At 45.4% G+C, this 24,972-nt stretch overlaps 1 protein-coding gene across 5 annotated transcripts in view; it reads left to right on the top strand.

Annotated features, from left to right (window-relative positions):
- Positions 1–354: 354 nt before the first annotated feature.
- Positions 355–24,972, top strand: part of spred1 (sprouty related EVH1 domain containing 1) — a 28,541-nt gene continuing 3,923 nt past the window's right edge. The window contains exons 1-5 of one of the 5 annotated variants that reach the window (XM_076108500.1): positions 9,062–12,030; positions 12,349–12,371; positions 13,057–13,324; positions 17,354–17,522; positions 21,159–21,205. In XM_076108500.1, the coding sequence (XP_075964615.1) occupies positions 13,088–13,324; positions 17,354–17,522; positions 21,159–21,205 (453 nt within the window). In that variant the 5' untranslated portion in view covers positions 9,062–12,030; positions 12,349–12,371; positions 13,057–13,087. The other 4 variants (XM_076108497.1, XM_076108498.1, XM_076108495.1 and 1 more) reach the window with 4 other exon arrangements.

The raw sequence follows: 24,972 nt of genomic DNA on the forward strand, positions 1-24,972 counted from the left end.
TAATTTTGTGAATGAAAATTCTATCTTTTTGACATTTGGCTCAGCGTATATATGTGTCATATATGTATTATACTGAATAGAAAAAGAATAAAAAGATAATGATTTGTCTTTCATTGTGAAAGGGGTCTAATGTAATCCCACGTGCTACAGTAGTCCTTGTGCATTTAAAGCATTCCGCCACAATTTCACAAATGCAGATTTTTTTTTTAAATGGTTCGGGGGCGGTCTATCGTGGTAAGACTGCTTAATGAAAGAAAACAACAGAAATTGTTAATGGCTGAGTCTGTGTGTGTCAGCCCAAGTCCTTCCTCCAGATTATGTTCTACTTTGCGTGCTATCACACAGACGCTTCCCTCTTGTATCAATGCGTGATTGAAGGGAAACTTCTTTTGGGAAGTGCGGGGACTACTTTAGGTCAACTTTGGAAAGAAACACTCCTAATTCACTTCGTACGGCTACAACGGCACCCGGTATAACACTGCACGCGTTACTGTTTCACGAAAATATAATAAATCGTGTGCTGGTTGAGCATATTTTATCGCAAGAGTTTTATGTTTTTACTACGTCGCGGAAGGATCTAATTTTCTCAAGCGAGGGTCGACTCATCCGCCCAGTTTTCCGATGTTTCATTCCCCCCGAGTTGAAAATGGAGTTCGATTAAAGCAGATGTCCACCAACTTCTCAAGGAAATCTCAAGTCTCGATGTGTTTACTTTACGCACCAGAACCAATATTGAAAACAGCTGAACCCTTTCTTGGCTTTGGATGCCTTTACTGCAAAATCACTCGGACACGTTGACGGAGCAACGCTCCACGGCGCTTTTTCAAGTGTTGTCCTGGACCTGAAGTTGGCGAATGGATGCTCGACAGCCAGCCATAAATAACCTGCCAAACGCTACAGTCTACCACAATCTCTACATTCTCTGAGGATCTATTTTAAAAAATTTTTTTTTTTTTTTGCAAAAGCGAGGACCCGTGTTTCGTTGAGGAGGATGATGCCGATGGCCCATTTGTTGTGGTCGGATTTTACTTCCAGGGAGGATAAAATGAATCAATGGTTGTCATTCCTCCTCGCGATTTAACGTTAGTTCCAGGCAGCGAAGCTAACGTGCGGCTAGCTCCACTTGGTTTCCATTGTACACCGTTTACTTACTATCCAGACTAGGGGGTGCATTTCTACATGTGAAGGAAAAATGGTGATATTTGTGGTATTTTATCCCGCCGTCGCTGCGTCGTCGATGCTATTGCTAGGATTTGGATCCCCGTGAGGAAAAAAATGAGTGAAGATTCAACAAATCCAAACAACGAGTGAGTACTGTTTATGCATAACTCTCCATTGACATGTATGCTGCAACAATAAGTACTTGCAGATCTTTAAGATATTAACACACGCTTTGCTCGGTGAGCTATGTGCACTAACCAGTCCCACTGACATTTGTGACCAAGCGAGGCTGGTGTTTCATCACTTTACTAATATCAACAATAAGAAGACTTATCATCTTTATCTTTGGATACTTTTGTAGGCTAACCAAGGAAAAAAAGCCACATTATGGATTACATTATGACAAGAACAGTGTCTGACAAGCAGTGGCATAGGCACAATAAATCAAATTCTTAATATATTGTATGTTATATTTAACATGTGTGAGGTTAGGATTTATATCAGGCCAAAGTATATATATATATCTATATATATATATCTATATATAGATATATATATTAATGGCTGCTTGCCCGTCATTTATTTAGCATGAAAATCATATACCCAGAATATGTATCATTGCTTTATAGATTGGCAGTTATAAGACCCCTCGTTAAAGATATATGTACACAGAGATAATCCAGTCTAAATATGATTTGTCTGCCCAGTACATCATGCTCAGAAAGCGTTGCATTGACAAAGATGTGCATGCGACTGTTGTCCGCCATGATTTCGGAACATAATCATCGATTAAAATCGTGCAGTTCATGCTTTTGTATTTCAGTCCAGTCTTTTTCTTTGATAAAAAAAAAAAAAAATCGAGTCGATTGCGGCAATGTCAACGTTGAAAGGCTGAAGATGCCATTTTTTTTTCTCAATCACACTCATTTACATATCACAATCTCCATTCATAAAAAAAAAAGGCGTCACAGTCGCACACAAACCCTCAATAACGCACGGCGGGCGGGAGGGGGGGTCAACTGTAATCCGTGCGCGAGGTGTTTTTCGTACACGTCGCGCCCATTTCGGTATTGTTTTAATGGGCTGATCCCTTGTGTGCGCTTGTTGACAGTCAGTGAGAAATATCTGCTCCGGGAGGTGCTGCGGTCACATGATCCCCTCCATTCATAAAGTACCTGCCTGCCCATTCACAGCACTGTACACTGTTTCGCATTGCACCGACGACCACACAATGATCGCACTTCCTGCATTTCCTGTAGGACACACAAGCACCACGGCTCGACTATGAGTTTATTATTCTTACACACGTGTTTTATATTAACCGGCGCTTCGTCACCATCTCAGAGGATTTTCTTTGATAACGTGTTTGTCACAGAGGAAGTCATGTGCCCCCCCCCCCCCTTCTCTCTTTTCAGCCATTTGCAGCGCCATGGTTCATTGTTGGAAACACACCCATGCCCCCCCCCCCCCCATTCCATCTATCTGTGGCCTAAATGAGATTGATTGACTAAATGCGTGGAGGCTTTGTCCTTGAACTACACTTCTGGGTGTTATGTAACATATGTCATGGAGGTCCTTTTTCCTCACATCAAGCCATCAAACGGATAACAATTGACCCACTCACCGTCGGTCAACTACACATTGTTTTTACGTTCATCTGAGCTGATTTTTGTTTTGTGTTTTGTTCATGTTTTAGCTCAAATTGTGTTATAACCTAGCAGGTTTGATGCTAGTGGGAAAGGGGATACATCTCTTCTCATCGTGCTAACCCTCAAGTGAGAGAAAATTACATTGAAATGAATCCATTGCAGAATTAGCCGGGACTCAGGGACTTTATCAAGGCCCCCCCCCCCCCAGGCCCCACTTTGGGAACTATACTGCCACGGGCTGCAGATCATCCGTGGTGTGCAAGAGACGGTTCACGCTGAGTTTGTTCCACACTGCGTGATGGCAGCAGCTAAGATGGCGAAGTGATCCAAAACATTGTTGCTATGATTCCACCACCTTTCTGGCTGTTGTATGATTCATAGTAGCAGAGCGCTGCCTGAGACAGAAGAGTCTCTGTAATATGCTTATTTTTCTAATGACACACCTATTCACAAAAAAAATCTAATATTTAGTGTTTATCTTCTTATTTTTTTTTTTTTACATCAGATATTAAAATGTTTGCATGTTCTTTTTGTTACATTGTGCTGCATTGATGAGATAGATCCTGATCTATGGTGAGTCACTTGCTAAATCCCAAAAAAAAAAAAAAGAGAACAGAAATCTGCCTTTTCTTGAGTATACAGATATAAATCCTGGTTATATTTTATTGCTTCACCGTACGACCGTAGAAAAGGTTGAAATGTGTCTGTTCTCCTCGCAGTGCGTTTTTTAAATTTGAAGATGTCCACAGAATGTGTGGCGAGATATCGTCCTGAAGTGGTTTTGTGTGAATGGTGGGCGGTGAGCCGAGCCGGTGTACACACACAGCACACCCTTTGCTGAGAACATGTTACTTGGCCTTGGTACAGCTATGTTCACAAGGCTGAAATGACAAGAAGGCACACAAAGCCTCGTCAGATTTCGGGTTTTGCGTCTGCGCTGGGTTGTGTGTGTGTGTGTGTGTGTGTGTTGGTGTGATGTAAGGCCAATGTGATTTTTTTTTTTTTAAGAACAAGGACAATGATCACGCTGGGAGGAGTGGGAGATTCATCAAAGTGTGTGCAAGCAGTCTCTCTGCTGAATGTCACGCTTATCTTAAATATTTATCTCAACCGAGGCAGTGGTCTGTTGAGGTGCACTGTGCTGGTACCTTTTTTATCTGTGGAACGTAGATACTCTATTTGTACAGCCATCGTATACATGGGAATAGCTTGATTTTACACGTTTCTGGTTTCTGAACTAGAGGTTTCTTTACGAAACATGGAACAGGTTGCAGTTACAGACAAATTGTGGCTCCTCGGTCCTCGTCAGTGCCATGAGAAAATCAAAAAGGGGGATGATTTTAGTTCCTATGGGCCTACGGACTGCTTTCGCTAAAATGACTCGAACATCATCACCTCATCGGTCGCCTCTATATTCCTCTGAACGTGTCCGTAGGGTACGCTGGCCTCGTTGTTTTAGATTCCTGCAGGTCTGTGGTATTGTCTGTTGCCAGTCAGGTGATTCCTCTCGCTGTGTCCTCCTTCCCCTATCTGTGTGATTGATTTGACAGCTCAGCGTTTTATCTGCCAATGTGGGTGTCGTGATCTTATCACCTGAGGGCTGTTTTGCACTCCCATTCCTGTTGCAGAGCTTTCCCAAAACGCATTCCTTCCAAAACAACCCCCATCACGTCCTGAAACGACAAAGGCAGACGGCCACCTCAGCTGTTGGGGCCCTAACGCTTTATGGCCGGGGTAATTGCCTATATCCTGTGGCCCTTATGTTAAACTAAATCATTTCCTGGGCCCTTTTTTTTTAAATTTTTTTTTTTTATAGATGGTATTATTTGGAGTTATTGCCAGTTGTTGGATATGACCTCCGTGAACACGTAGCTTTACCAGCTGGCCTCGTCTTAACTGAAGACACATCTAACCTTTGACGGAGTGTGCTGAGCTGAACACATCTTTGGTTTTGCTTCTGTATTCTTTTGGGGAAGTGTTGCTTGTGACTGCGGTGGTGAACGGAGACTATTGAGATGTGCTATTTGACGCATAACTGGTTAATAGGCGTGTTCTGGCATTTTATTAGACGTACGTCTAAGACGTGCGTAGAAATGAGTGTGTTTACATGAAACCCCGCTCTGTTTCAACCTTTCTTTACGTGAGGTGAAAAGTTGAACCATCCTAAAAGTCCTTCTGCGTGTAGAACATTTACGCCCCAGTGCCTGCTTGTTCCACTAGAAGCTCGTCGTATTGTTTGTGTGATTGTCGACAATGATCCTCTGTATAACCGGAGGGCTTGGACTATCTGTAAACGAGGCAAGCCAACAAACTGAACAGGCCTTGTATAGATGTGGACTGTTCCTTTCCCATGGCCAGATTTAGGCCCGGATTCTGTGTATTTTAAACCCGAGCCACTTCCCTCTTATAATTTTCATTTCCTCTTCGAGTATTTTAGGAGCGAGCGCAAACTGGCGTGAATGTCGGCAGTGTATTTAGAGCGCATTTCAAACAAGATGTCTTAATTTTAAGACAAATGCCTGGTGTGAATATAAGCTGTGTATACTGGCCAGCACAAAAAAAAAAAAAAAAAAAATCTGTTGTGTCTCCTTCTCAACATCCTGATAGCAGGGCTTGTCTTTATGCCTTTTGTCAAGCGGGGGCCTCTGATGTTCACCGACCATATCTTAATGCCTCCAAGAAGTGCTTTTAGCACCAAGTGTCTGAATTGTGGATATTGTTTTCGGTTGCGCTGCATGCGGGAGCAGGAAGACCGGGCCTTGTGAGCGCTTTGCTGCAGCTGGGCTGAGATGCTTTCTTTCCTGCGAGGCCACAGACATAAAAGGGCACAGATGTAAATCCTAAACCTTGTGTCTTTGATTGAGTTCCCAAACACTTTGAAAACAGGAAGGGGTTTCTGTGTGTGTGTTTATTTCTCTGGGGGCATTTGGCATGTGTTTTCGGGGAGAGATAGGCCTGGGTCCTACATGAGGGAAGTTAAGCAATCATAGCTTTTTGTGGTTTCAAGTATTATTGAGACAAGTTTTCAAATAGGCGGCCTGTTATCTTTTTTTTTTTGATCTGCTCGGCAACTTTTGATCAGATTTTGTCCTGTCTAGTGTCTATATTTAGAATTTGGAACAGACTTATTGCGTTGTGAGAGCGTTTCTTGATTCCTCCCAATCTTTAGAGGCATAAAAGCTGATTGAACGTGAATCTTAATTGATATTCAAGATGGACTAATATGTTGCTTTCTGTTCCGATAATAATGTCATGTTATTCCCAACAAGAGGGCGCATGCTGTGACGGTTTACAAGTTGTCAAGAGCGGCTTTTCTTTACATCCACGGGCCGTCATCCTGGTTTGGTGGCCTGAGATGGATTCCTGGTTTCTCCCACAGCTAGACGGCGGCCTTGTTCCCTCAGCGGTTTCAGAGTAACGATGACGAGTAGACTCTCGGGTCCCTTGGGACTACTCTTACATCAAAGAAGACCAGAGCAGAGCTGTCGAAATTTGCGGTTCCTCTTTTCTTTTCTTTTTTTGGGTAATGGCAAGCGCAAGGTTTTAATTTTCCAAATGCTTGCGGTTCAAATTAAGATCATCTCAATATGTGGCTTTGATTGATGTTTGCGAATAGGTTTTTTGGCATTTGATACACACATGGGAGTCTTGTGATTTATGGTGCCACGGTGCAGCGGCACCTAGAACATTGTTGTTAGGGTTGCAGGCCCAATCCAGTAATAGAGGGGTTGGTTAGAAAATCAATGTTAGCAACGCTGTCTGACTGAGCACTTTTGACATTCATTTGTCTATCTTTGGTTTGGGCTACAGGCTAATTTGACCCGCTAACTGCCGCCTGTGACGGATGCGACCAGAAGTGACTATGATCCGTTCCTTTGCCGTCATATTAGCTGGTGTTTCTGTGAAAGGATGGTGGTAAATGTGAAGTGCAGAATCGCTGTGTGGTGCAGCAGCAGAGTAGGCTTGTTCTGTTTTTTTTGTTTTTTGCCTGAGTCAGTTGGTAGCTTAGCTGAATGTTCTTGTGAGGGAGATGACTCACCAGCAGCCCGAGGTGTTGAGAGGAGATAGGGCAAATTTCTCTTTCACTTCTCTTTCTATAGCCGGCGTATTCGTTTTCACTGCAGCTAATGTAGCAGGCCCGTAATGCTGCGCTGCCTGTTGGTGTTTCTGTCGCCATTGTCCCCCATTATTAGCTCTGTTTTTTATTAATGGCTAACCGACAGCCCCTTCAAAAGCGTTCTTGTTCCGGCCTTGTGTCATAATTTGCACTGCGTCCGTGTCGGGTCGTGTCGCTGTTTGTTTTGAGTGTGTCCGTGCCCTTGAGTTTGCCACTGGTTATTTAGGGGATTTGAACCATGGCTAATTGGCTGGCTAGTTTGCACCGTTCAGATTAGATGCACTGCTGGAATCGACGGTCGAGTCCCAGATTGCGTGTTATTTATTTCTTCAATGAGGCGTGATCACAGCGAATGGAACCGCTTTATCCTCTCACAACTTTAGCTTCCAAGTTGCCGTTTTGTTACTCGACATGTTTGTTTGTGGTTGATTACATTCTTGATGGATTCTTGACTGCTTTCACATTTTTCTGCTACATTGCACCGACACCCTTGGACTAGATCTTTGGGCAACTTGATCTCCATTGAATACATCAAGACTTTTATTTAGGGCATAAGCTGTCAAGGAAACTTAAAAGTTGCATATTTTCTCTAAAGATAACAGCTGTTGAAGATAGCGACATATTGAAGTAATAGATAATGAGTCACACCCAGAATAGCTTTTCAAGCCATCTTCCATTCCCCCCTCTACTTTCCTCGTGATTGCTTTACTTTTGGAGGATAATCTTTGGAATCGGATTGGGATAAGTAGCTTGTGTTTATTTTCCCAATGATATTTTAATGATCTCTCCCCCCCCCCCCCCCTCCCTCTCTGAAAAGTCCTACGAACCAAAGTGGTCTAGTGGAGCTTGACCGAGCTTGACAGCCTTCCTCCGGTTTTGATACAGGGGAGAGATGGGTAGGAAAAGGGCCGATGGAAAAAAAGAGGTCGGGGGGGGGGGGTATTTTCCCCTTTTCTGATGCTAATGAAAGGAGGAATGGTTTTCCAGCTTTTAGCTTGCAGAGTGTGTCTCCCCTGCAGCATGCTCCGCTGCCTGGACATTGTGGGAGGACAAAACTCCAGGCCCGGGATCCAATAACGTGAAATTTCAGCAGAGAAGCGGCCATTGTGTAGAGAGAGGCGGCCGGGGAGGGGTTGGGTGGAAGGGGTGGGTGGTGGGGGGAGACGGCGCGGAGGAAAGGGAGGGTGACTTGGCGAGCACCCAGGGCTCAGGCCACATCCTTTCTCTCTCTCTCCTCTCCTCCTGCACTCCTCCTCTTCCTTCTCCTCCTTCCCTTCTTCTCCCCCTCCTATCTTTCTTTCAATACCCCCCCGTCCCCTCCTCTCCACCACTCCCCTCTGGGGGTGGGAAGCTCAAGGCTGAGACAGGAGCAAAGCATGATGGCATACTGGAGCCCAGTGAGCCATGGGCCGGAGCAGCAGACAAACGGACACTTTGTCAACTTAGGAAATAGTTGTCCCAGGATCCCCCTTCTCCACCACACACTGGAGCAGGCGGCCTCGAGGCCCAGGCCGGCCTGGTCTGCACGTGCTCCCCCATCACGCCTTCTCTTCTTCTTCTTCTCCTCTTCTTCTTCTTCTCTTCTCATGGTGTGTTTGCTTTTTTTGCTCTCACTTCAAATGAGGTTTGAAGTCGTAAGATACATTTAATTATAAGTTATGCTAATTATAACTCACTGCATATATTCGTACGTACATCACGTTGTGTAGACGCCTATGCACATCCTATTTGTGAGTAGAAAAGGCCAAATTCAAATGCGGTTGGGAGCTGCAGACTGTCACCGTGGTCTCCACCCTGTTCCCATCCACAGCCACCTCCTCCTCTCCCAACCGTCCTCCGTTACACTCTCACCCCTCCCCTTGTTTTTCTCTCCTGCTTTTGGTCGGAAATGAAGTCAGTCATCCAGCAGAATAACTTGGAATAATTTGGAATGGGGGGCTCCTTTCTCTCCATCTCCCCCCCCCCCCTCCTCCCCCCCCCCTCCTCCTCCCTTGCTCGCAGGCCCAGGCCAGCTGATCTGCTTCCGTTCTCAATTGTGTGTCCAGTCGACTGTGTGCTCCCAGCAAGGGGCGTGGAGGCCAGCCTTTGTCTCCACCATCCCACTCTGAAGTGTGTGTGTGTGTGTGTGTGTGTGTGTGTGTGTGTGTGTGTGTGTGTGTGTGTGTGTGTGTGTGTGTGTGTGTGTGTGAGAGTGAGAGATGCAGCAGGTTGCACTCAAATATCTTTTTGGACCAATTACTGCTTTTACCAAAAGAAAAGAGAGATTTTTAGATGAGAGAGAAAAAGAGGAGCGGATGGAAGTTATTTTTTTTATTCCCCTGCTCTAAAGGTTTAGTTAAATGGATCTAGTACAGTTGTTGGTTGTCGGTCGGGTTGAGTTGTTGGCCTGCAGGTTTCAGAAGGCTACTGTAGAGATCTCATTTTAACGGTTGACCGTTTTCACCACAGGGAGAATTAGTTTGAGGTATATGTCGTATTCCTAGAACGAGGTTGACGTGGGTGTTTTTTTAAAAGTTGGATTCAAAAATGTGCGTATAGACTGTCCTCCAACTTCCTCTCTGGGCCCGGCCCCCCCTCCCTGTGAGTGTCATGGTGGCTGGCATGTGTGTGATGGTAGGTCTGAAGGGTCAGGCCCTGGTCATTGTGCCCTGGTCATGGCTGAGCGACACCACCGCCTGCCTTCTGTTCACCCCAGGGACCCCTGCGTGACTGACAGCCCCTCCTGCACCCATCACCCGCATCCTTTATTGGGGGCCATAGAGGGGTGTTGTAACAGCAGCAGTATTTCCCTCTTTTACTGCTCGTTATACTGCTCAAAAATGCATTTATTTTTTTTGTCGTGTAAGGTTAAGCACTGCTTCTGTGGCGCTGTTATGAGGTGCAACCAGAGGTTGCTGGGAGTTTGTGCAAGGGGGAAGTTAGTGGTGGTTGTGTTTTTTTTTTTTTTTCTTTCTGTCAGCCTCCCACGACCAGTTACTGCTTAAGCTTGAGGGCAGCACGTGAGAGAGGAAACAGACAATTGTGATATGAGTACTTTTAGGTTGATAAGAGATTCATAATGTTGGTAATTCGATAAATTCTGTATCTGTTATTGTCCAGCCCCACTTTCCGTTATTTGCTCAATAGTTGCTTTTTTTTTTTTTTTATAAAAAAAAGACTTATTTTTCCAGTTCACAGAAGTGGCAGAAAAGTCACTATGCAATATTTGAAGACGTCCTTGGTGTTATGAAGATTAAAATAACAAGTAAAGGACTTGCGGTGTGGTCCACTTCTGTTTACACTGTGACTGACGAAGCTTATGTAGACACACTGGCAAGGCGTCAACTTTGAACAAGCAATAGTGTGCACAGCTCGACTCAACGTAGTATCGTTCAGTCTGATCTTGAACCAAGGATTGTTTTGGATATATGGATTTGTGAGAAAGTCAAAAACAAGAACAGTTGATCGCGGATATAAAGAATATTTCAAAAAAAGTTGAGGGATAACATGATGTATAGTCAGCTGTTTGCAATTAGCTAGATCAATTATTTTACAAACGTGTCTCTCTTACAGCAGATGCCAAATCGCTTTGCTTGGATTTAAAGCAGTAGTACTAGTAGCAGAAGTATGGAAAACTTTTCGAAAACAATCATTAATTGCAGATTTCTCCTCACCACCTCCTACATTCTTTTAAAATAAACCAATGTGCTCCCAGCTAGACTATTACCATGAAAATGTACCAGCAAGCCAGCTCAGATTTGGTTCAAAACCAATCAAATGTCATTCTGTTAGACCCATATTCCAAATATTTCCTCTTTTTTTTACCCTTTAAGATTAAGATTTACTAGGAAGGTTGGACTAGGGGCATGGATTTTTTCAGCAGTTGGGGATTAACAAGTTATCATCATATTTGATGGATTGTCATTCCTTAATAGATCGATTGAAAATGAGAAACTTTGAGTAAACTTTATTTTTTTTTGGCCATATGGGGCCAGCGGAAACAAGTTGTTAAGACAACACAGACATTACATCAACATTTAATTTCATATGACGAAGTCGTCGGCAAACGGTTGCTTCTTTAGACATGTGGCTGTTCATTTGGAGTCGTGTCTTGTTTCTGACGAATGGAAGTCCAACGCGCACTCTCTTTTAGCTCTAGTTTTGGTCTCCACCCACTCCTGGCTCTTCAGTTGCCAAATGTTTACCGGTGACCTTTCTCCACATGTCACGTGATGCATTATTATTCTTAGAATATTGATTATAGCCTCTTCAAAGACACTGTTGAATGGGTTTAAGCTAGTTGCTGTGGAGAGGGGATATGAGGCATTGATGATCATTATATTGTTAGAAATGAATGCAGGCTTTTCATATCCATCGATATATTTGCTGAAGTACATTTGTCTTTAGTCCAGTGTTTGTGTCTGTGTGTCTGAATAGACCAGATGTGGCCAGAACAAAGAGTGTGGATGTTTTGGTTTATTTTTGAGTTCCCTGTATTTATCGTGCTCATCAATCCTTTGAAAGGAACTTTGGTCAACTTATTACCCGGTACCAGGATATTAAAGCTTTTCGCATGAAGAAAGAAATGGCTTCAGATTTAATGCTCACTGGCTTTTGGATTAATTACTAACCGATAACCTGGACGCTGAGGTTTGCCAAGGGTGTGGAAGGCAGGAGGGTAAAGGTTAGCATTATGTAGCAGGCCCAGATTCAGACAGGAAGGGGGGGGGGGGGGCAGCCGCTCTTCTTCCAGAGCAGGAACCACTAGTTAACGATGATGTCAGTTAGTGACAGTTCTCTCCCTTAATTAGTTTCATATTTGGCCACTATCAGAGGAGAAATTCTGTAGAAAATGTTTCAGACCCCGTGACGTCGGCCAGAGAGCAATGTGTCACAGGAAGACATCCGGCAGTCACATTCTTCCCTCTCCTCAACCGTTTCCGTTAGCTCTCAGATCTTTCCCCCCGTCTTTAATTAGCTCTCAGACCCCCCCCCCCCCTTCTCTGTCTTTAATATGTTACCAGGAGTTTCTGCAAAACGCTGGCCTCAGCACACCCCCCCGACCTTTGTTATTTCCGGTGGCCCAATGCAGTCCGTGTTATCTAATCAGGGGAACATCTGACTGTAAGTGAAGGGACAGAGAGGCCGAGGAGGTGGGGTCAGGAGGGACATATAGATGTAGAATTATGGCCGTATAATTAATACTCCATATTAAAGTAAGGCGTGATACAATCTACTGATATGCTGGGACCGATATAGTGATACATTCAGCTGTGATATTGTGGTAACCGTATGGCAGCTTATGGCCCTTTGACATTTGAATGATGATGCATTTAAATACAGTGAATAAACTTTGTAAAAAATCTTATTTTCTGTTTTTTGAAAATCAGTTCCGTAGATAATGTTATTCTAGATAACTGTCTACTGCCCTGTGATTCAAAGCCCTTGTAGGTGACGTGAGAAAGGTGAGTGAGACAAGTACCAGCAGTATCATCTGATATAAATGATATGTATGTGTGTGTATATATGTATATATATATATATATATATATATATATATATATATATATATATATATATATATATATATATATATATATATAATATATATATAAATATAAATATATAAATAAGAAAGAAAGAAAGAAGTTGATGTGAGCTGCAGCCCCTGTCATGTGTCGTCTAGTTTGAAAGCACCTGCTTTAAGGGAAAGGTTGGAAATCAGCAGCAGACAGAGGCTGAACTTGGCCATATGGTCAGTCACCCTCCGATAGGGGTTTATTTGCTTTGTTCGGTATTGGAGTAGCTGCCGTCTGATGTGACACGTGGTGAACTCTCTAAACCCTCAAATTGTTGGACAAATGTGATGTAGACATTTTCGACCCATCTCCGCACTTCAACTGTGTTCCTCACTACACATTCACCGCCCGTTTTATGTAGACTACGTGGGCTGATACTTCATGTGTTTGATATTTCATGTCTACTATTGATGTTTTTGTTATCTAACTGATATAAAAGGGCACCAGAAAATACCTTCAAGGACAACATTTGAAATGCTCATTACTACTGATAACGTTCACTAAACACTTTTTTTTTTTCTCCTTCTGCTCTTGCTCCTCTTCTTCCTCGACTTCCTTTCCTCCTCCACAGTGACAGTTATGCGCGTGTGAGAGCAGTGGTCATGACTCGGGATGACTCCAGCGGTGGGTGGCTTCCCCTGGGGGGCGGAGGCCTTAGCTGTGTCACCGTCTATAAGGTCAGCCGGGCGGAGGACAGTGGCAGCACCCACAGTGGAGGCAGCGGAGGAAGCAGCAGCAGCAGCAGCAGCAGCAGCCTCAGCCCCTGTAGCCCCAGCCCCAGCCCCAGCCCCACCGCTGTGGAATTTCACATCAAGGGCGAGAGGCTCAAAGACAAATTGGTAAGAGAACCTCTGGCTCGTAATGAGGAAATGTATTATTTTTGCTACTCCGCATGAATTCATATTAATCCCATCCATGTTAACTGGCTCGTTGATGTGTTTACATTCTCGCTCATTGAGTCATTCCATCTCTTTTTTTACGCACGTTCAGGTGCACAAACCAGAGATGGTGCATTCACTCCCATGAGATCACCCTGAGCCCCCCCCCCCCCCCCTCTCTCTGTCTCACACACATACACTCACACACACCCTCACACACACAGGAAGTGGTTGTTTGGCTTTCCTCCATGGCCCAGGTATCTGAAAATAGGAGCGAACTGCGTGATGCTGTGATGCATGATGATATCATCAGGGAGAAGGGCAGATTACTCAGGAGAAGAGAATGTGGGATGAGGGATGTGGGAAACGCACAAAGAGCTTGGAATAGACCTAAATGATGGAATAGGGGCTGGAAGTTCACAGTCACTCCGGTTTCCCATTTGCATACCTTTTTATGAGCATTTCCCTTTTTCTTGATGTGCGCTGTAAAGACTGTATATGTTAGTAAATTAAGGCAGAAAAAGGCCAACACAATTTTCCAGAGCCCAATGTTGCATAAACACGCTTTTTATGTTTGTCCGACCAACGTTTATAAAAAAAAAAAAAAAAAAAACCCTCCCAACAATATTCACTGAATTCTCATAATAAGCAGTGGAGCTCACTCGTTACTAATGTCTACTTACTAACATGTTAACTAGTTTGAGTTTTTACACATAGCTTTGGCACCACATTCAGCATGCACACATACAAACACGTAACCTGCAGAGTGCGTGGTCATTCTGTTTCCTCACAAAACAACAACGAGCCGCCAAAAAGATCACGTTGTCTCGTCCTCATGGCTTTTGCTGTAGTTGCTGTGAAGCTCCTGATCATTCTGTGTTGTAGATCTAGAACAGATCCAGTAGATGCTCTGGGATAATCCTGGTCTGTGGTAATGAGAGTGTAAATCTGTCTGTGAGAGATGTCAGATGTCAGGATACCGATGAGGCCACCGTGATGCTCCTGACAAGCCGACATTGGAGGCTTTGCTTCAGCAGGGCGTCTAAATCACCGCTTTATCTTCTTTGACTGAACTCATTTTTATGTGTGTTTTGCGTTTACGGCGTGTTTTGTGCGTTGCTATCCAAGAGTGTGTGTGTGTGTGTGTGTGTGTGTGTGTGTGTGTGTGGCACGGGAAAGGGTGTGACGGGAATGCTGTTGTTCAGACGTGGGGTATAGACATGGCTCAGAGACCCTGGCAACTGTTCTGGGATGTGGTAAAAACACCCCTGTCACCGCCAGAGTCTACCCCCAGCCACCACAACAAACACCCAGCCATATGTAGGTCTGTCGGGATGCCACCCAGCGCCGCGGTGTTGGCGTCAACCGCAGCGCTACCGACAGTCTGAGGGCATCAGAAGAAGAGAGGCAGAGCGACGAGTCCATGAAAAACAACAGCGACAGAGAAAACCACATAAGAATACGTTAGCCGTTGTCAGAAAAAAACTGAAAACAACGCAGGCCAATATCGCCACTTGTTACCACAGTATCGTCTAAAATGTCAGTGTTATGATTTCAGAGGTAAATGAAAGACCATCATTGTGTTGAAAAGAGGGAAACCAGAGGGAAGAGCGTCTGAATGTTTGTCACGTTGTTTGGCTTGATTTGTTATGTCTAAAACATGGAAAAAAAATAAAAAATGCTGTTTCCTGTTTGTGATATAATTTCAGTGTTTTTTTAAATAGGAAAGCTCAACGACATGTCACATCCCTTGATAGGAACCTCAGCTAGATGGAGGGAATAACAGATCTGAGATGCAGTTATTTTTGAAATCACAAAAGCACGATTCTGGCTGCTGGAAATGAAAGTGACTGGGGCTGCATGAGATATGAGAGGAATCGGGGAATGAGATGTGTGTAGTCAAAGAGCAGGAAGCAGAGGTGGAGCCAGAGAGACGGGAGACGGAAGAGGTTGAGGGGATCTGTCTATAAGCGCAGTGATGCGGCACAGAGTGTGCTGGTGATGACTCAGCTGGCTCTCCATATAGCTACCAATCACTCTCCTTCTGGCCCTCTCTCTCTCTCTCTCTCTCTCTCTCTCTCCCCCACTCCCCTCTCTCTCTGATTCTCTGACTCTCTTAAAAACTACAGATCTAATTGGTTGAAGATTACTTACCATTCTGACTCTCGCGTTATGACAAATCTCCGGTTAAGCTCTCACCTTAAGATCCCCCACTCGATACAGTTGTGTGTTTTCTCCTGTTAACCTTGTCATGTGATTGTTGACTTTGATCTTTGCCAGCAAAAGATGCTTTATTAGCCAGAACTCTCGGGCGGACTATATTTTAATCCAAGACCATGAAGATTATAATATCTCCTTCTTATGTCGAGCATCGTCATTGAGATGTCCTGAAACTGATAATTACAATTCTGATGGCAGAGGCGGTGTTCATAGATTGTAGCCTGATTCCTCCCGCCTGGTTTCTTGTCTGCATGTAAACGTAGTCTCTCGCTATTCCCCCCCCCCCCCCCCCCCCCCCCCATTTCCGCTCTCACGCTATCTCTTCGCTACTCTCTGCACGTCTCACCTCCGTCTGTCTCCGTCCCTCTCCCTCTCCTCTCACGTCTCTGGGCCTCTGTTCCGTTTCTGTCGGGCTGGCTCCGCCTCCTCCTCCTCTTTTCTCCCGAGCACAGTGTGGAATGCGGTGTTAAGTATCGTCCTTCCATGCAACCGTGATACTTCGTCCTCGGTCAGCCTCGCTGTGCGCTCACCTTACCTGCTACGGCTCCATTCAGTCTCGCCTCCACAATCGCCCCCCCCCCCCCCCCGCCGCCGCCCCATCCTCCTCACATCCATCCCTCTCTTCTTTCCTCCCCTCATCCACCGGCTCTGGATAAACAAACAGGCTTAACCTTTGCCCCCGCATGTACGCATAATATGCAACAGTGGCATGAGGACAGATATTGTGAGACGCGTCTTCCACGCGCAGCAAGAATATGTTGCGGTACACTTGCGACCGGATCAACGAGTATGAAGCGCGTCTGTCGCTCAGACATTCGGAGTGAAATGTAGACCTGTGTGCACCCTCTCTGACACGCATATCGCATATCGCCGACCTCTCGTACAGCTGCCGCGTATCAACCTCTTAAAAAGCGTGCATGTTGACTGTTGTCCAGATTGACGGGGAGCGGTGCCATCTGCTTTCACCAGACCAGTGTCGGTTTGTGGGCCGGTACTCTCTTCGCACTGCAAAGATGCACCGTGTAGCACTTATTGAGTCATTGAGCTTTTCATCACACCAGCTCCTGCGCTCACGCATTCTCTCACGCAGATCACCAAATGCGCACGCTCACACATTCACACCCCATTAAGCCACCTCTCCTGCACGTCGGTTAAAAAAACCTCAAAGACTGTAATGGCCGTCTCTCATTTCATTTAATCTGCCTAGAGGAAGGCCGGGAGGCGGCCCAGTAGCCCTGATTAATAATAGGCTTTGGAAACACTTGGGCTGCCTGGCTCCAAAACATACTCGCCCCCCCCCCCCCCCCCCCCCTTCATGCGCCACCACCACTGCTCTCCAACTTTATCATCATCTGTAATGAAAACCCCACCATTTAGAATGTGTTTTACAAATTATCCAAAGAAGTATGTGAAATGATTGGGTTTAGGGTGATTTTTCTTAGTTTTCTAGTTTAGAAACTCTGGAGTTATGTGTAGTTCCAGATTTCAGGCCTCTCTCTCTGTGTCTCTGTGTGTATTCCTTTACTCATGTTGCTGTGGAATGATTGAATGTGGCACATTAAAACAACTTGAGGTGAGGAGTAAGATGAAGGATTTACACGTGTGTGTACCCCTGTAAGTTTCATCATTAACCTTTTTAATTAAATGATGCAGCTGCCAGTCTGCCATTCTAATTGAGCTTGACCAGATATAAATGCTATGCCAGTGAGTGCTAATATGCATTGTTTCACTCCCCAAACTCTGTGTGTGTGTGTGTGTGTGTGTTGACAGGTGGTGCTGGAGTGTGTCCTGCAGAAAGGCCTAGTATACAACAAAGTCAACCCCATCTTCCACCACTGGAGGATCAACGACAAGAAGTTCGGACTGACTTTCCAGAGCCCTGCTGACGCCCGTGCCTTTGACCGGGGCGTACGTCGGGCCATTGAGGACATCAACCAAGGTGTGTGTGTGTGTGTGTGTGTGTGTGTGTGTGTGTGTGTGTGTGTGTGTGTGTGTGTGTGTGTGTGTGTGTGTGTGTGTGTGTGTGTGTGTGTGTGTGTGTGTGTGTGTGTGTGTGTGTGTGTGTGTGTGTGTGTGTGTGTGTGTGTGTGTGTGCGCGCGCGTGTGTGTGAGATAGCATGTCAGCATGTCGTGTTAGCTCGGTGGAGCTCAAGAACAAAACACAAGGTTTGTTTGGAATTCGCCCTCAGAGGTTTCACTACACTGCGTGTGTTGGCAGCCATCCCGTACGTGTGAAATGATACCGGCGTATGTGTATGAACATGGTATGCGTCCTGTATTCCTGCCTGTTTGCCACTGGCTTGTAATGGCTGACCTAGCATCTGTTCTAGGCGAGATGCACGGCGTTGATTAGCATTGATGACTTCCCCCCCCACACACACACACACACACACTACCTGCTCACTCACCCAAGCATGACCCCTCCTGCGTTATCTTGTGCCAGCTGCCCAGATAAACTCTCCACTTCCTGTTGAGACTGGCACGGCAACACGTTGGGGGGGGGGGGGGGGGGGGGAGCTTTGGTAAGAAAGAAGGGGGGCAGGAGTTGGGACGCAAAGAATGGGTGGCAACCTGAGATGGGGGCGGAGCTTCAGTCAGAAGAAACTTGACCTGGTTGGGCTTTTGTGTTGCTCAAGTGTGAGGACTGACTAGTCTAGTGTGAAAGAGGGTTTGTCTGTGTTCACTGTGGCATTTATACAATAACCTAATCTAGACAGTGCACTTTGGTGGAGCTGAGTTTAGTGAGTTTGAGTTTAGCTAGCACCTTTGGGTCCTGATAAGCAATATTTTTCAGTGCAGTGCCAGAGGTTGCAAAGTCGCCCAATTAGCAGGAGAATCGCCAGCTCAGCAATCTGCCACACGGGCCCCCGTGTTACACAAGAGGCCGGCTGTATAATCTCCGGTACTCTCTAGACCTGGGAACCCTGGGGAGCAGAGAGGAGGTGCAGCAGAACATATCGTAAAAAAGGCTTATCACCACGAGGCATCAGTCGCCTCTTGCCCACAAGCATTTATCTGAGATGTTGTACTTCCTGGGCACAAGTCCACACAGAGGCTAGGTAGGAGGTGAGCATGGGCAACAACTGCAGGGCTGTAGGGCGATCACTCTAAAGAGTCATGGCTCGCTATAAACATAACACTATAATAATGAGCGGAGAGGCAATGTCGTATTGGAGGTCAGACAATTATTTTGACGCTTAATTAATAATTGTTTGAGATAAAAATGCCCGGATGTGATTAATTCCCGCCTCTCAGCCTCTCCAGCAACATGTCACTAATTGTACAGACCAAACAATTGAGAAAATAATCTGAATGAAAACAATAGTTGAAGCCCTCGTTCGCTCATGACATAACATCCTGCGTGCTCCGGGAAGAGAGTTGAACATCTCTGATAACTTGGTCGCTGTGTGATTACACACACACTCCCTTCGCCTCACCCAGAGGCTGTACAGTGTCTGTCTGCTAGTAAATGCTCCAACTCTTTCCTGTGAATGTCAGCTACAGCAGGTGATGGTGAGTTTTGTCTCCCCAGTGCTCTTTCTCTCTCTCTCTCTCTCTCCCTCCCTCCCTCCCTCTCTCTCTCTCCCTCCTTTCTCTTCTGGCATCTTCTGTATTCTGCTGTTGTGTAATGCCTCTCTTCAGCTCAGGCAGGCAGGTTCTTCTGTATTCCTGTTGCATCGTTCTGCTGCTGGACTGCTGCGTGAATGTTTGTGTGTGTGTGTGTGTGTGCGCGCTCACACGTGTGTGTGTGTATCAGTCTTGCAGTCCTCTGTTGCCATGGCAACGCCGGGCACATGGCTCAGGCAGCTTGGCGGCCCAGCACTGCCAGAGTCGTGCTGCAGGAAGCCTCTTTTTTTTTTTTTCTTTTTTTTTTTCTTCTTCTGAAGTGGAGAAATGCATACAGACACGTACACACCAAACACATTTTCTCCATGTGATTCAGAGACCGATGGACAGACCGGGGTCTAACACAAGCCCCCCCCCCCCCCTAAGTGAATCCTTCTGGCCTCTGTATGGGCTGCGTTCCCCTCCCAGACTCAGTGCTTCAAAAGAGGCTTCAGTGATTCCTGATTAAGTGAATTTAAGTTGTTTTTTTTAAAAGAAGCTCTTGATGCCCCAGGTACAAACAGTTTCCCCCTCATCCCGGTGGAAATGGTTTAATCCCCGTTTACTGCAACAATGCTAAAACCGTAGCCTCGACCACTTCTCCTCTGTTAAGTTTCTACAACACTGTTTTCTTTTATCATGAAAATCAAGTTCTAGGTTTGCTTTCTTTAGACATGCACTCGTGTTGAGTGTTTATTAAGGCTGGGTTAAATGACAATACTTATACCAGTACCTGCAAAGTGATAATTACAGTAAATAGTATCCTAATCATAGTGCACACAGGTATAACAGACATCATACTGACCTAATCCAATTGCCTTTACAGGACTAATCGTGCTTAAATGGTGTCTATTTCACTTTAAACTTCATTTAACAGTGCTGTTAAACTTGCACCACATAACAAAACAGATTTGGAGCCAGTTTTTATTTGGCATATTGTGTTTTTATTGACATTCTTCTTTGTCACTTTAGTTGTTTAACATAATTTCTAAGAAGAGCTGGGCATCATTGTTGGTATATAGTTCAACGTATGAAAGAACAGTGCTTTAAAACATCACTTAATCTGATTTTTTTTAAAGGAGTTTAAGTGTTTAATTCGTATTTTTGGGTAGTTTCCTTTCATTATACTGCAGTATTGGACAACAATATTATCTATCAAACAATGGTGCTCTCTAATGTCCTTTATTAGTAGAAAAGGCTCGAACAAAACAGCATTTTGTGTAAAAATATCAGCAGCATTAGTGTCTTTCCTCGGGTTACACCGTCCAGTCTCATTCCCTGTGGTAATGAAAAGCTGTAACACGGTCGGCCTGATACCTGAAACATAAGCTCCGACTCCGAGCATCAGCAGACGAGGTGTGTTTTGGAGGCGGAAATGGCACATGCGCGTTTTTATCCGAGGTCGGGGGTTGCATTATTCGAGACATGCATATTTCATTAACTTCTGTGTGCCCCACTGACACAGAGCAGCTTTCATTTCCCCATTAGGCGGCAGTCCAAAGAAAAGCAGAAGTCTTGTCCTATTCTGGCCTCACAAGTAATCCGCCACGTAAATCTGTTGACTCAAATAATGCTTTTGTAGCGTAAGTCATCCATTGAGAGTGGAAGAGGTTTTGATACATGCGATATAAATACAGATACACATATTCCTAGAAACAAACAGTACAAGGAGGTGGATGAGTGTGGCAAACACTTCCACTGGTGTTTCCAGGAGGTTTTGCCCCCTAGTGGCGAAGCTCCTTGTATTTGTGAATGACATTTAGCTGTCTCAGGCTCTAAAATGCTACGTGTGGTTGTGAGGAGGTTGTGATATACATGCCATAGATAGACGATACTGATGCATAGATTGTGTGCCGTTAGATACTTTATTGTGTGTTTGACTCTCAACATTGCCTGCTTTGGTTTGAGTGTATAACGTGATGACTTCATGCCTCTAATCCTTTTCCCCCCTCTGGGTTCTTCCTTCCAGGTTGTCGGCCGTTTGGGGAAGGCGATATTCCTGAGGACGGACTACCGGTGAGTGAGATCAAAGCTTGAGAGGTTCTGGCGAAGACTTTTAGTGTGAAGAATGTGTTCTTCATGTGCACATGGGAACATGTTAATCTCGGCTTACTTCGAGGAGTCCAGCTATCTCTCTCTCTCTCTTTGAGTGTGTTGAGCTAAATCTATTTCGGCCGTGATCATTTTTCACAATATATTTTTGTTCGGAAAAGTCAAACGCATTCACAAAAAAACCACCAATACATTAAAACAAGTATCTTTGTGTCATGGAGTTGGACATCGACGGTTAAAATGTTAAATTTCTGTAAAGTTCGATTCATTACTTAGCTCTCGCTCACATTGAACAGGAGGCAGGTCATAGCTTGAACCTGAGCCATATGTTTGAGCCCTGATGGGTCCCACCCAGGCGCTGACACCTGCCTTTTGTTGTCTGACAGTCTGTTCTTGGAGATTTAAAGGTGTTTAACCAGTGGCAGCCAGACCCTGAGGCGGAGCTGGGTGTTGACCGGCGAATGTGCTCGAGCAGGCTTAGCTTAGTGTCTATCAATCTTAACTTGGTAGCTGTCACTCTCGTTACAATTGATGCCGATATAATAACTACTGCCCTCAAGTGAGGAAGCAGATTTGGTGAAAATGCTCTGTGATTTCACTGCTTTAACTGGATGTGTGTGTGTCTTCATGAGCCGGGCCTCTCTTCTGTTGAGAGAACTGTTAAAGGTGCATTACGTGTTGTATGTATATTTTCCCTGTTCCTGGCATGTGGCACTCCATTGACTGTCGACGTGTGTGTGGTTAGGAATGTCTCTGGAGCAGAGAAAGGCAGCAGGTATATAGTTCAGGTTTACACACCCATGTTCATTTGTTTAAGATATCGGGCCTGTGACAGGAACGTCAGTCACCTGTTCTGCTTCTGATTGCAAAGTAGGTGAAAAGACACGTACGTGGGAGGGAGGGGAGGGCAGTTCTTGTAATGCACACAAGAAGCCGTCCAATACATACAACAGTCCCGCAATAGGTGCTACCTTTTGTTAAACCTGTGATTAATGACTGTTGACACTGTTTTAGAGAGGTGTTGATTCAACTCTGGTCATGCTTTTTCACACTGTAGTTTGTGCAGCTCCAAGAACGTACTAAAGAATTGAGTCAACAGACAAACCCCAAGAATCGTAGCCTCAAGTATTTGTTGCAGGTTCACTGCATGGTGTTTCTAGCTTTTGCTGACTTACCGTTTATTAAAAATGCCCCTGACATCACACTGTACCTCCCATGACTTTAGTTTTTAGCACCTGACAGAGGCTTGTCGTCACCTTTGACCTGCCCAGTATCTTACATCCTGCGTGGTGCGGACTAGAGGAGGAGGGAGGAGGAGAGAGGGCTGCGTTCCTGTTCCTGGGGCAAAGTTCCTCTTTAACATACAGGAAATCCAAACGGCACCACTGTTGCTAGGCAGCAGGGGGTGGGGGGGTAGAAGTGGCGGGGGGGGGGGGGTGTTCACAAGGTTCAGTGAGTGAGCCACTGAGGGTGTCACCATGGTGATTTGGCATCCGAATGTTGCGGTCAGAGACCTGGGCTACAGAGGAAGAGAAGTAAACCGGTGGCTGCAGCCAGAGAACCAGCGAATACCAGCACACAACAAGGTGTGCTGCTTTACACCCCGTCATAAAGTCACTGTTTGTACAGGTAACCTGATAAAGAATGCTCCGCAACAGCACCCACAGGCTCGAGGAGAAATACGGTGTATAACATGGTAAAATATATATATATATATATATATATATATATATATATATATATATATATATGAAGAGTCTAGTCTTTAGTTTAGAAGAGATCGGCCCTGTTTTGACCTTATGGAGACACCAGACACCAGCGTCTCATCAGCATGGGAGGTCACCATCAAGCCTTGATTAGATTCAGACATCTGAAAACATCTCAGAATTTACTGGAATTCGTGATAGCCTTGCATCGCTACAAAGCGGTTGACTCGCGTGTGTGTGTGTGTGCGCGCGAGCCTTTTTTCCTTGCTTGTGGTGCGTGCGTGTCGATCTACATGCGCTCAAGACGGTCTCCTCCACCCACATCCTGCCCACTGAGGCTCAGCACCCACTTGTATGCCCTTCACAAGCGTACCACATTCTTCCTCTCACACAGAAACACACACACGCATTATATGCACATGCAACATATTTGACCTATGTTAAAAAGACGCGGTTGCACAACACCCTTGTCGGCTGTGATGAGATGACCACTGTCAGGAATTATGCTGTGCCACCACAGTCCTTCCGCTAGTACAAAGAAAAATGTGTTGCTTTTCTTTTTTCTCGAATGCCACAGGAAAACATCCGCATCTAATTTAGCGCTGGCAGGAAGTTTTCGCTTATCAGTTTAGTACACAGAGGTTTTGTTGGCCAGTTGACTTTTACAGCCTCACTCACAGACCAGAAACTTCCAGACCGGGTTGGTTTCAGCCGTGCTCTATAATGCACCTCGGAGCTCGGAAGAACTGCGTTTTAAAGGAATAGTTTGACATGGAAATGTGCTTAAGATTCATACTACTCTAATGTGCGTCTTCAATATGAAGCTCTACAGCCAGCAGCTGGTTAGCTTAGCATAAAAACTGGAGACAGGGGGAAAGAGCTAGCATGGCTCTGTCCTAAGGTAACCAAAACTGTGTTTTAATTAGTACAAAACCCGAAGTGTAAGAACAACACAATTTATTGGGGGAGGGGTTAGGGGTAGAGCCACGCTAGCCGTTTCCCCGTTTTCAGACTTAATGCTAAGCTAAGCTAACCAACTGCTGGCTGTAGCTTCATATTTAGCGGACAGATATCAGAGCGGTATCAATCTTCTTCTGAAGCTCGCTGCAACAAAGCTAAGTAGCGTATTTCCCAAAATGTCGAACCATTGGTTAAAGGGATACACGGGGAGCAGCCTGGAACTCTGCTGTACTTCCTTGTTTTTTGTTGAACAAGAGACGGGTGAGCGGCGCTCATGGTTTGCCTCATTTAAGCCGAGCTTTCTGTTTAGAGAGTGAGAAACGTATATGCAGACGTGAAGCATTTAGTCTTTGTGATCAAACCTCACGACCATGCGCATCATCTTTTCTTTTCTCTCAGTCTGATGCAGAGATCTAGCATGTTCTGTGTCGGTATGTGGGTCGACCCCAGCCTTCGCTGTCCTGAGCCTCTGCGCCTTTGAGGGCGGAAGTGCATGGATCCCTGATGTTGGTGTGGAGCCATGTTGCCCCTGGCTCCCACCACCTCCATCCCTCATCTCCCCTCCTCTCTCCTCTCCTCCCTCACCCAGCCACATCCATGGGGTCAGCTCAGCTCCAGATTCGCCCCCACGCATGCCTTTGAATGGTGGGGCTTAGGCAAGCGCTTTAAAAGGAAGCCCAAGTCTGTTTCCCATTTCACCCCCCCCCCCCCCCCCCCCACCCCTCTCTCCTTTCTTTCTCTCACATACACACACAGCTGTCATCTGGATTTTTAAGTTCTGTACTGCATTTCTCCAGCTGGAGCTGGTTTATGACATTCCCTCGGCAGACTCTTTGGCCTCTCGCTCTCTTTCTCTCACACACAGACACACACACACAGACACACACACACACACATGAAAACAACACAAAGTCATTTTTTCCTGTTCTGTTCTTTCTCTTCTCTCCTTCCACTGTCTCCTATTCCTCACATTCCCCTGCAGACGCTGTGGATGTGCGTTACACCACTCGGTATGTTTGAAGGCAAAAGAGGGAGCAAAGTCACACACATACACACCATGTGTTA

Source organism: Anarhichas minor, unplaced genomic scaffold (assembly GCF_050575085.1).
Source record: "Anarhichas minor isolate MPS153535 unplaced genomic scaffold, ASM5057508v1 ptg000040l, whole genome shotgun sequence".
Classification (NCBI taxonomy): domain Eukaryota; kingdom Metazoa; phylum Chordata; class Actinopteri; order Perciformes; family Anarhichadidae; genus Anarhichas; species Anarhichas minor.